The 13,019-nt window shown below is 31.7% G+C and overlaps 1 protein-coding gene across 3 annotated transcripts in view; it reads left to right on the top strand.

The window, feature by feature from the left end:
* The window catches only part of LOC143051785 (uncharacterized), a 43,151-nt gene extending 30,343 nt beyond the window's left edge, over window positions 1-12,808 (top strand). The window contains exons 4-5 of one of the 3 annotated variants that reach the window (XM_076224722.1): window positions 4,689-4,931; window positions 12,403-12,797. In XM_076224722.1, coding sequence (XP_076080837.1) covers window positions 4,689-4,931; window positions 12,403-12,644 — 485 coding nt within the window. In that variant the 3' untranslated portion in view covers window positions 12,645-12,797. Of the gene's footprint in view, window positions 1-4,688; window positions 4,932-12,402 lie in introns of all 3 variants that reach the window. The other 2 variants (XM_076224720.1, XM_076224718.1) reach the window with 2 other exon arrangements.
* The last annotated feature ends 211 nt before the right edge of the window (window positions 12,809-13,019 follow it).

The raw sequence follows: 13,019 nt of genomic DNA, 5'->3' as shown, positions 1-13,019 counted from the left end.
TATTTTACAGATAAATCAAACTTCTGCACACCACGGTTTAGACAGTTTGTTGAAACAAATAATGATTGGCTCAATAATAATGATATTAACTTCTTCCTCAGAAACATAACTTCATGTTGGAAATATATGTACTTCACAAATCAAGTAAATATAGAACTGCCTTCGGGAAGCTTAACTTCAGATGAGAACCACTTTTTCAAAGGAGACGTAATTTTGTCTTATTCTTCTGACTTTCAATTATATTTCGCCTCCAAACAGGAATTTTGTGTCAATCAATTTCTTTCAAATCTCTTTTCGGATGGATCTAATGAAGAAGCATTGGGTGCACATTATATCTGGTATGATTATATTATCGAGTTTACTTCAAAAACTGACTGTTTAGAAGTGAACACTGAATGTCGCCGTGGTATAAATACAGTTTACACTATACCAAACAAAATAATAGCATATTCACAACTAGCACTAGCATGCGAGGTAATGGTAGTAAATGTAATTGCTTTATTGTTCTTCTTTCAAAAGGGCAACATATCACCAGTGACAATAATCTTATCGGCTTTATCTGTATCGGACATTTTCAGTGCAATCTTAATGTCTCTTCCTACATACATTGCTCATCAACATGACTTCCATAATTTTGATTATAGCGAAACACTGCCGTTATTTTATATTTTTGATTATCCAAAATGTGTTGTGTATTGCATTGCTATAGAACTAAAATATTGTTTCCACTTTGTTTCTGTTATGTTAACGTTGTTGTTGTGTCTTCAGAAAACGGCTGCCCTGTTATTTCCCCTTTGGAGCAATCGATATTTTCATAACAAAGTGAGTGTTCTCTGCTGTTTATCATTATTGATGGTCAGTCTAGCACTGTTTAGTCCGGTTCTTTATTTTGCTTCTGATATTGAAAATGTTAATGGTACCTGTTGTGGGTTTTTTAATAATATTGATACATACTGGTATATGTACATGGCAATTAACATGTGCACATGTGTGACATGCGCTATCGTATTTTCATGTACTGTTTACATTGCATGCAAACTGACAATCGTGAGAAGAAACCTTCCATGGACTGACAATGTGGTCGTTCAGAAAAGGAATCGAGTTTCAGCAATAATAGTTGCTGTGATCTGCATAATATTTGTGATATCCGAGATACCGCATATAATAACCGTTTTACTGGTAGTGATGGGTTTCTATACACGGGAAATATACATGTTTAAAGTAGTCAGATTATACGAAGACCTATTTTTGATTGTTGGATTTGCTTTGAACTTTGTCGTCTATATTGTAATGAGTAAACAACTGCGACAGAAAGTTTGGTCTAACATAAGACAAATGATGATATGTTGCAAAAAGAATAAATTTATAGTCTGAAAGTTGAAATATGTCTTCATTCTCAGTTATTCCATTAATTTGTAAAATACACAAAAACACAATGATATTGCATACTGTGTTGTTAAGCAACTACATGTCACCGATGCTGTTTTTGTTATAAATTTATTTCAATATGATATAGTTGTTTGTATTGTGCAAAGCAAATGAAGATATGCCGAAATGGTTTTCATATTTAATTTTTATAGTTATTATAAACATTAAAATTTCTGTAGAATTAAAGCCTTAAATATTTCATTTGTGTAACTGAGATTGTAGATAGAAAATGGATGAAAATAATCCTCATACAAACACTTGCACATGTTGTATATACATTTACACCATTAATGCGGTTGAAATGTCGAATACGTTTGTTTTAAGGCTGGTATCAAATGTTGTTTTTTAATGCTTTTAGTTTAATCTGTTATATATTATTGTATGATATTATTAATTTATAGGTTAGAAAATACTTGGTCATCTTTTAGGAAGATTTAATCTTCATAAAACATGACCAAGTATTGTCTGACCAATTGAGAACATATTCACATTTTAGAGTGATCTCACAAAAGTATAATTTTCCATTGAAATATACAAACCTAAGTAAGAGTTCGCTTTCTATAATGAATGTAAATCATAGGTTATGACCATTTCAATGAATGAAATGAAATAGAACAAACATATTTTGTTAAGACCAAAAGGATAAATTACGTTTTTTCTGCTTCAGGTAAAATTTTATACTTATTTATCTTATTTTTTTAATTGTAAAAAGCGCAATGTTAATTATATAAATCCACTTGTTTATTCTTTTTTTATAATTATAAAACTTACTGTATAAGTATTTGAATTCAGACCATTCAACTTTAGATCTTTACTTTTTATTGATAAATGTACATGTATTGTGTTTTTCGAAAAGAATATCCTTTGCTTTATATATTTTAGCAGTCTGACATTGTTTTCTTGAAAGAAAAATGTCAGGTATATTAATCAAATAAATATTATTTTACCTACATCTTTACCCCTATTTCATGTTTTTGTTCTATATATATGTACCATTACAAAGTGTATACAAAAAATGCATATTCAACAATGTTTTATTTTTTGTATTTTTTACTCTTTTAGTTTTAATCAGTAGGCTATTTACCCAAGAAAAATGCATTAGGGGATTGTACACTTCGTTAGTGCAATTGTTAGGAGTTCACTTTCATAATTAATCTACAATGAAAAGTCATTCATGTATAGTATTTCATAGTGCATAATTTGATGCAGTGTATACCAGTACCTATTCTACCATTTAGTTGTGTCAGCATACATTTGTATGAAGCTATCTTTTTGCAGTTATGTGTGATATTTTCACAACTTTAATATCCCTGTGTAACCAGAGCCATTATCTGTATCAACCATCTGATAGGCAAATATGTAATTACCGATGTTGACTCTCTTCGTGTACAGTGTTTTTAATTATTTTAGTTATTCCCCATTCATACATTAATGACGCTTCTATTTTTTTATTTACTTTAAACAATACAGTTTATCAGTATAATGCATAAATATACAGTTTACAAGTTGTATAGCGTTAACATGCACATAGATAACAAACTTCAGAAATATCAGTTACATATTATACAGTTTGTGAGTTTCAGACTACCTATAATAAACATAGGTCTTAAATAGTATTCCTGCACTTAAATGCATAGGGTAAGTACTTTCTTAAATTACAGAGTTCCTTACTGTTTTCAACAGAAAGCAATTGTACTAATTTATAAGTTGACGATCTAGTCCAATAATATTTCTTAATAAACTTTTTACGTATATCATTATAATTTGTACATTGTAAAATAAAATTAAATTCATCCTCTACTACATTTTTATCACACATAATACACATTCTAATATTTCTACTTATTCCATAAAAACGACCAGTTTCAATGCATAGATTGTGTGAGGACAGGCGAATTCTCGTTATCCATTTACGAGCTATTACAGGAATACATTTTTGTAAATTAAATTGTAATTCTACATTTGACACAATACACTTATATATTCTACTCTTTGGTGATGTTTCAAGCGGGAAATGCAACTCTTGTTTAGCTTGATCATATATTCGTTGTTTGGTTAAATGTAAAAATGAACTATCCAAACAAAGTACCCATTGGTTGTCCCAATTATAATTCATACCAAGATCATATAAAATTGTTTTAATACAAGTTGCCCAGTTTCTACATTTATTGCTATTTGCTACTAGTTCTTTGTAACAAGACTTTATAATACAATTTTCACTACCGTGAATTTTAGTCCATAATTTGAGCATCCTAAACTTTCGCTCATATAACAATGGAAATCTTCCTATTTCATAATATACCATTCCATTAGAAGTGGACCTCTTGACACCTAGTAATGTTTTACAATAGTCCAAATGAACTTTTTCTATATTTGGTGCTCTGTGAACACCCCAAACCTCACAATCATACATTAAAATACTACATACATAAGTGTCAAATAAACTTATAGAAGTAACAGTGTTCAGGTATAAGGGTTATGCCTTTTTCCTCATACTAAACATAGCTTTCCTGCCTTGTTCAGCACAGTGGTTTTGAGTAAAATAAAATTTACAATTATAATGAAATAACACACCCAGATAACAAAAATGATTTACAATATCTAATGGTTTACCATTATAAATCCATGTCTCAGTAAGACTAGTTTTTCCACCTTTACGAAAAACTACTATCTTTGTTTTTTTGGTGTTAACTGAAAGACCCCATTTCTCAGTATAACCAGATAAAGTATTTAACATAGTTTGTAAGCCTTGGATTGATTCTGACATCAAAATCATATCATCAGCATACATTAATAAAAAAGTTTTATGTCATGAAATTCAAGTCCACAGTTACCATTATTAATAAAGTCATTCTCAAAGTCATTGACATAAAATCAAAATAAAATAGGGGAAAAAACTTCCCCTTGCATTACACCAAGATTATTAGAAAAGTATTTTGAATAAAATCCAACAAATCTAATACAAGATCTTACATTGTTATACATTGATTTTAAAATGTTAAGCAATTTTCCTCTGATTCCTAATTTAGAAATCGTGTCCCGCAAACATAGACGATCAACTGTATCAAACGCTTTTAAAAAGTCAACAAAGCAACAATATAATCTATTATAATGCGATGTTATTGCAATGATGGCACTTATGCCAATTGAGATATCGGGTCAATCGGTGTTCCTTATTAATAAAAAGGAGGTCTATTTATCTGAACAGGCAAAAAAAAAGTAATACATTAATTGAATAAATATATTAATTTGATAAACAGGTCAAGTTGGCGGTGGTCACCAAACACACTCAGGGGCAAGTGTGAACTACATATGTTTACCTAATAACCCGGACGTGGCAGACCCTCTGAAATCACATGATCATTACGGTTATCTGTATGAAGCAGAATACGAAGTATTTGACTTTAACCAACCACAAGGAATCAGGTTTGGTATAGGTCAACATGAAGTCGCTTGTTCGGCTTGCCTAACAAAAGGAAAACTATCATCAATCATGATACCAGGTAAGCTACTACGACAAAAAAGATAAATATCACGATATGCATTTCTCACGGATAAGTATATACTTCCTACTTATACGACATTTTACAGCTGCATTTGTCATCAGGATATATTTGATATATAGTCGCTGTTTACAAGGCAGTATTAAACTAAGATTTCTAAACAGGGATGTCGGTATAATCTCTTCGCCCGTTTTGGAGATGCCATCACTAGTTATTGAGAAGTTGACTTTTATGAAATGTATGTTTCACACAAAACTACACATATGTTCTAATTGTTTTTGTTACTGGTTTTGGTCGGTGGCTTACTTTTATAGTAATTGCGCCAAAAATTCGTATAGCATCGATGGATACGTAGTTCGTTTCTGTTTGTGTTAGATTTTAATGTTGTGTCGTTGTTCTCTTATATGTAATGCCTATCCCTCAGTTTCTGTTTGTAACCCGGATTTGTTTTTTTCTTTCGATTTATGAGTTTTAAACAGCGGTATACTACTCTTGCCTTTATTTATATTATATTTGAAACTCTGACGAACAGTGGTAAGAATAAAAGAGGGACGAAAGATACCAAAGGGACAGTCAAAAATTATAAATTATATATATACTAGCATGTGTATTACAAGAAAAAAACATAGAAAAAAAACCCTAAAAAACACAAACAAAATGATACATCATTATGAATTGTAAAATATCACTGATAGGTATTTGTTCAGTTCATAATATTGTTCATGTAGTTCACGTGTGTATTATCTGTAAATACATTCCTTCATAAAAAATCAGAAACAAGGTCCCATTTTTTAACGATTTATCCTACGTTAATATAAATGCCTACTAGAACACAGCCGCGAAATAGCGGGAATTTAGAGCTTGGTTGAAAGTATGTATACCGTTGTAGGGAGACATGTTGTAAAAGATTTAGTGTCTGGAGAATTTCAGTAAAAGAGTTCATGTCTGGAGAATTTCAGAAAAGGTATCAAAATGCATAGGTACTTGGAAACAGTTTCAGCCCTCTCCCTTTCTTTCCAAAGTCCGTTATTTTTTTTCTGTTAAAATCCATCATTTCCGCGTTTCTGTATACTATGAACGTACGTATCCTATAAATAAAGTGTTTTTGCTAATAACTATCAATTTCAAGTTTCTTTTCAAACATGTCAAAGGCGATCACTGCTATAGTATAGAGAGAGTCTCTATCAACCCCATAATTATTGTGCTGTCCCCGAGTACTCTTAAGAAATTCATGTGGAATTTTAAAACCGGAAGTCCTGTTTTGCTTAAAAGCGAAATCGCGGACATTTGAAGCCTGGTTGAAATTATGTTTTCTATTTTAGGAAGAATTTTTGTACAAGATTTTACGTCTGGAGAATTTAAGAAATGCTATTAAAAGGTACATGGAGACAGGACAATATTTTTAAGTCCTCTCTCTTTTTTTCAAAGTCTGTTATCATTTTTTTTTCTGTTGTATTCCATTATTTTCGCGTTTCTGTATACTATGAACAGAGACATACATATAATACATTGATGTCTCTGCTATAAACGTACGTATCCATATTAGAAATAATATGAGGAAGGCGCTACCTTAAATGCCAGCTTTATACTAAGACAATGTCCTATATGTTGATTGGTTGTTGGTTGTATAATGCCCAGTGGCAAATATTTCATGCATGTTCAGAACGAATGTCCTAGGGTACATTAACATATTGTTTATGGCTAAAAGAAAATAATAAGTTCAGATGGAAAATGTTTAGGGAACGAACATTGACCTTGAAAAGGCATCAGAGGTTATGGTATTTTTCCTGAAAAAAATATTCTGATTCCCAAATTGACGAATAAAAAATCTGTTCAAGCATAGGACAAAAAAAATATTTTAAATCCAGATATCTTCACCAAAAATGATTTTATCTTTCAGATATGCAAAATAAATTTAACTTTTATATATCAGTATCTAAAAAACATAACAAATTCCAAAACCGCACATGTATGTCAGTACACAGTAGTTTTTAGGTGATATAAGGCCGTATTTGCCAATTTGTTATGATGAACCTTAATACTAGTGTTAAATTTTGTCTAAATAATTTTAATTGATAGCGCTGAAGGGCTTCAGTAGAAAAAATCTGACTGGAATAAAAAAAACATTATTTCTGATCATCTTCAGTTTGTAAGTTCTACATCAATTTCATGTACTAATTCAGAGTCGGTTTTACGTCATTTCTTGCATATATTTGTTTTTGTTACATGTACATGATGTAGCTTACTTTTCATGTTTTTATATGACAGCAAAATAAAATTGAGAATGGAAATGGAAAATACAAGCATGTCAAAAATTTGCTTTCGAGTAATGCTTAATCATGTCATAGTTGTTTTCAAGAAGACACATTTGGTTTCCAGACAATAACTTGAGTATAAGTGAATGGGTCTCTATGAAATTTTACTAGAAGGTTCAATACACAAAAGGAAGATTAGAATGGATTTTGGGGTTATGGTACAACATTATTGGGGGTGTTTTATTTTTTTTCAAAATTTTGGGTTTTTCTTCCAAAAATTACCTTATTTACATTGGTTATACTCATCTAGTATATATAGATGCAACAAATACTGATTTGGCAGGAAATGCACTCAAAATAGGGTGTTTTCAATATTTTATCTGTAATTTGTGCATTTTTCCTATGATAGGTACTTCTTTATAATGTTGATGTGAGTATCATGATAAAAAAATATATTTGGTAAGTATATATATATATATATATATATTCACAATTGACATGCGCCAGTGCGCTGCAAAAGGATCTTCTTTCCCTTAAATTCCAAAAATTGCACTTGATTTTTTTCTCACAGAAACACATGAGTTATTTGGTAAATGAAACACTTTTCATTGTTTGAAACTTTCAGTAATAAAAATTTAGTTTAGCCTGTTTAAATGTTTCACTGATTGTGTGAAAATTTTAACAGAAAATGTACAAAACACTTGATAAAATTGCATTATCTGCAGAATTATTGATAACTCTCCTCACAATATATTCACAAGGACATAGAACTAACATATTGTCCATGCTATTCTGATATGAGTTTTTATTCATACATACTGGCATGGCTGGTGCTGTTTCAAGTTGTTTTCTTTTTCGGTTTCTTGAGAAGTATTTGTTTAACCTGTTCAGTCACTATAAAGTGTTACAATTCCTATTTAGACGCAACACATAAATAGTGACCAAAAAGGTACTGCTTTCACATGAGAGAAGCTAGAAAAAAATTAAATGTACACATTTTCAATATTTTTGTAGGACTTGCTATCATATGAAATTAAGGAGATATGTAGTTAGAGACTTCTGCTGAATTAGAAAAATGTGGGTTCAAATTAGTTCATATTGAAGTTTGAAGCATTCAAAATTAGAATATGTTTTCAACTGACATAAAAACAAAATGTTTTTTTTTATATGCTTAATATACATCTGTGGTCGTATCCGGCGTGGCAAAGCATTTTATTGCCTTTAGGTTTGTACTTTTTTTTTTTTTGGTCCTGAAAATAAATTTGAAGTTCTGTTGTGAAGTTGCTAACATGAGAATACCCAAATTGGACCTAAATTGTCATTTCTTTTACCAACTTTTTTATGTACCAGACAAAAGTTTATTCTGTGTTTTTTGTGTAGACTATCCTTGTCTACAATATAGATACACCAATTTAATTTTGAGTCCATATAGAGTCATTGAAAAATAGGTTTGAAATTACACCCAAACAATCCATGAAACTGTAATGGGGTCAGTACCCAAATTCCATACATCATTACATGTATGGTTAATTTCAAATCCTTTAAAACAGAGGTTTTGTTTTATTTCTTCAAATATTCCGAACAATTTGACATTATTCCATGCTTTAACTATTATTTTTTGAAGAAAAGGATGCTGGTAACAAATTTAATTTGCTCATTTTAAAAAGATGATAAGATAACTTCACATGGTGAAAGAAAACTTGCAAGATTTTTGCAGGTTTTTTTTTGCTGAATAGGTGCAATTTGGTTACTGAGTACAATTTTGGTACTGTGATGTTATATAACCATACATGTGTATTGCTAAATAGGTTGAAATGTGAACCTGATAGTGATATAGTGATAAAGTACTTGGTAGAGTGAAAATGTTTTGATCAGGTTTAAACGGATGCATAAAATATGCAGGCGACTGCTGCAGCTTGAATTTTAAAGGATGTAGCCCACATACTTCCAAGTAATAAAATTAACGGTACCAATTTTCTTGCACCAGATGCGCATTTCGACAATACATGTCTCTTCAGTGATGCTCGTGGCCAAATATTTGAAATCCAAAGCTTATATAAAAGATGAAGAGCTATAATCCAAAAGGTAACATGCCCTGTATATACCTATCAAAGTCATGGTATTCTCATGGGTTATCATAATAACTCCATCTTCCCAAAAAGAATCCAATTTTGGACAATATGGGAGCATACAATATATACAGTCAGTAGTCAGTTCTAAATGTACTACTCAGACTTAAGTCTCTTTTTATGATTAAACTTATAGAGAGGAAACTAAACAGTTTCCATCTCCTGGGACTGTATAAGGTGTGACATAATCAATGAAAAGATTTGTTGAGAGTTTGCCATTTGAAGGAAGTAGAATTAGAAGATTGTGAATTATTTTCATAATTTTTTATGTTTTTAAACTTTTGTTAAGTTTTGAATTAGTCTGTGGGCTACCATAGGATCCAGAGGGGCGACGGTCCTCCTTTTCTTGGGAAAAAATGTTGATTATATAGGGAATCATTGAAGCATGACTGGAGCACCCCGTCAACGGGCCCTTCTTATGAAAAATGCTGGATTCGCCATGAACAACCGTGATCACATTCAACAGTATAATTATCATTGTTCCTTGATGTGGGGAATAATGTGACAGATGAACATAAGTAGTCATGGTCAACCAGTGCTTCGGAGTTTCCCCCGCATACTGGACCGGATGGCCATTATAAAAAAAATCCGAAATGTATTGCTTGCAGAGATTTTTTCTGTGTTCCCATGGCTGGACGGAACTTATACGCTAAATATGTTATCGTTATCTATGATTTTGTGACTTTTAAATGAAGTACCTGTGATTATTTGGGTAATTTGTTTTGACCTCACTGATAATGGAATGGTGAAGCAGACGAAACATGGCGTCAGATGTTGTTGTCCTAACTTCGGTAATGTTCCTGGTACGATAAAATTTAAATAAGCTACACAAGTAACCAAAATTTCTGAATTCTTGTTTTTGCAAACAAATAAAAATTCATGTCGTATTTAATATCAAAATTATTCCGATCTGTCCCGTTTTTTCAAGGTCACGTTGAAACGTTAACTTCGGCCGCCATTAAAAAAAATAATCGTACGAGATTTAACGAGAGTGACGAAACTTTTCAGATGGGTCGTGTAGAGAGAGTTATCGTTCTTTATTCCAAAACGATGCTTCTACCATAAGCGCCAGCTAAAGCTGGCATATTAAAGTGTATTTAATTTTCTATTAACTATTAATTCTAAGTTTAATCTCCATGGCGATCACTGCTATATTATATAGAGTGTCTATATATATTATAGTAGTATTTTAATCATAGTATACAGTACATGCAGATAAACGCAAAAATAATTGTCCTGTCCCCGTCTGATCACTTATAAAATTATGTGTAAGTTAAAACCGAGGTATAAAAGTAGTGGTTCTTACGATCTAAAAACCACGATATGAACAATACTCTGATTGGCTTAATTATTTTTCATTTGTGTTATCTATCATACGATTAGTTCTTAATGTTTAAACCGGTAGTCATGTCTGACATAAAAGTCGGTCTGATGACGGAAGGAATATCCGGACGCCTTTATTTCCTTTTTTCTCCCACAATAACCCAAACTTAATAGTCATCAGAATGGATGACAAATGCGACTATGCATTGAACCAATAGGACACAGAGGTATGATGATCAATTTATTGTGGGAGGATGAGAAGCGACACACAAAATGAGGTCTTCTCGTTTAATGTTATTGTGGGAGGAAGAGAAGCGACACACAAAATGAGGTCTTCTCGTTTAATAGCATATATACTATATCCCAGTAATGTTTAGTAGTAGTTTGAAGTTGTACAGCTCAAAGTAAACATACTATTTCATTGTTTCTTCCGAATCCCTCTCAAACTTTTAACATATGAAAGGCGTAAGGATGACGTATTTAAGATTAGTGGGTTAATACGAATTAAATATGATCCCTAATGAGCGACATGTCTTAATTGTCTATGGTGAACTTATTATTATATTTTTGTGTATTCTAAAGCTTTAGTTTATTTGTGTCACAGATAACGCATTGATTACCAGTCATATGAAACAAGCTAATACGTAAACAGAAATATTATTTTTAAATGTATATAAAATTTTAAGGAATCAATGATATTTTTATGTACGTACTGTGAACACCCCTTCTTAAAATGTCGTACTCCAATCTATGTATTGTAATTATGTATGTATACTTAATATTCTGCTGCTACATTTTGTTACGGGTGAAGGTTTTATTCAACTTGTGTTTTATTCATTATGATTATTCATATTTAACCCCTCCACATTATTTATGTATATGCCTATCCCAAGTCAGGAGCCTTTAATTCAGTGGTTGTCGTTTGTTTATGTGATACATATTTGTTTTTCAATCATTTTTTTATATAAAAATAAGGCCGTTAGTTGTCTCGTTTGATTTGTTTTACATTGTTATATCGGAGCATTTTATAGCTGACTATGCGGTATGGGCTTTGCTCATTGTTGAGGGCCGTATGGTGACCTATAGTTGTTAATGTCTGTGTCATTTTGGTCTCTTATGGACAGTTATCTCATTGGCAATCATACTTCATCTTCTTTTTAAAGTTAAAATACGTCTGGTTGACAACCATGTTTGTAATAGTTGTTTTGAACTAGCCTTTAGTAATTTTTAAAAAGTACCCTTAGATCGTTACCTTGTAACTTTCGACTGTATGCTAGTTTGCGTCGTGCCGATTTGATTAGTGAAGCTATTTCCAACATTTTGTTTCTCAATTTGTTCTTATGTTGCACTGTAATTTCATTGTCCGAGGTTACAGGGAGGGTTGAGCGTTCACGCAGAAGTTAAATTGTGTTACATTTTGTATGTACCATTCACAAGTCAGGAGCCAGTTATTTAGTATTTGTGGCTTGGTGCTACCTCTTACATCTTTCGTTTTATGTTTTGTAATATATAAGGCCGTTAGTTTCTCGGTTTGAAGTGTTTCACATTTTTCCATGTCTTTGAATTCAATTGCTGACTGAACGATATAGATTTGCTCATTGTTGTCCGTTAAGGCTGACTTATAGTTAGTAGAGTCCACGTCATTTGACCTTAAATGGATTGCAGTTTCATTGGCAATCAAGGCACATCTTCATATTTTATATCATGCGTTAAACTTCAAACAAATAGCCAAAATTATCCACTTTATTGAAAAACATATTTCAGGAAGGAAAACCTGTTACAATGGATGGACAAAAGAATACGAAGGAATTTTAATGTCAGGATACCATGGTCATGCTGCTGCATCAGAATTCGTCTGTGTAGATAGAGACACGGAAGCTATCGCAGGTGGATCTAAAAACGAAAATGGAAGGTTATTTTATCCAGTAAAAACACGGTGTGGGTCACTAAAATGTCCGCCATATGCAGCGGATACAGAAGTTTTATGTTTTGTTTGCTCAAAATAGCAATGGCAAGATATTGTTTTGGTTCAATGTTGTTAGCAAATCAGAGAAACATTCAACATTTTGAGATCGCCGAAGGCAAACGTGATCAATTAGTTCACTGTGTAAAGATCTGAAAAAAGGCATTACTTTTAACATGTAAACACTGGGAAAAAAATCATATCATTTAAAGCATTCAGAGCTTTTACCCATCAAGTTGTATTCAATGTTTTATCTGTCACAACAACTTACTTCTGTTACATTTTAATAAATGTTATCAAATTATGCTTAAACTTAAAACTAATACTATTAGCTTAAATATAAACATATTTGAATATACCCTACACACGACTAATTGATTGGTTGTAAGTTGCTTAACCTACAGTGGCAAATATTTAA

Source organism: Mytilus galloprovincialis, chromosome 11, assembly GCF_965363235.1.
Source record: "Mytilus galloprovincialis chromosome 11, xbMytGall1.hap1.1, whole genome shotgun sequence".
Taxonomy (NCBI): Eukaryota; Metazoa; Mollusca; class Bivalvia; order Mytilida; family Mytilidae; genus Mytilus; species Mytilus galloprovincialis.
Note: the sequence above shows the minus strand (reverse complement) of the source record. Positions and strands in the feature narration are given on the sequence as shown.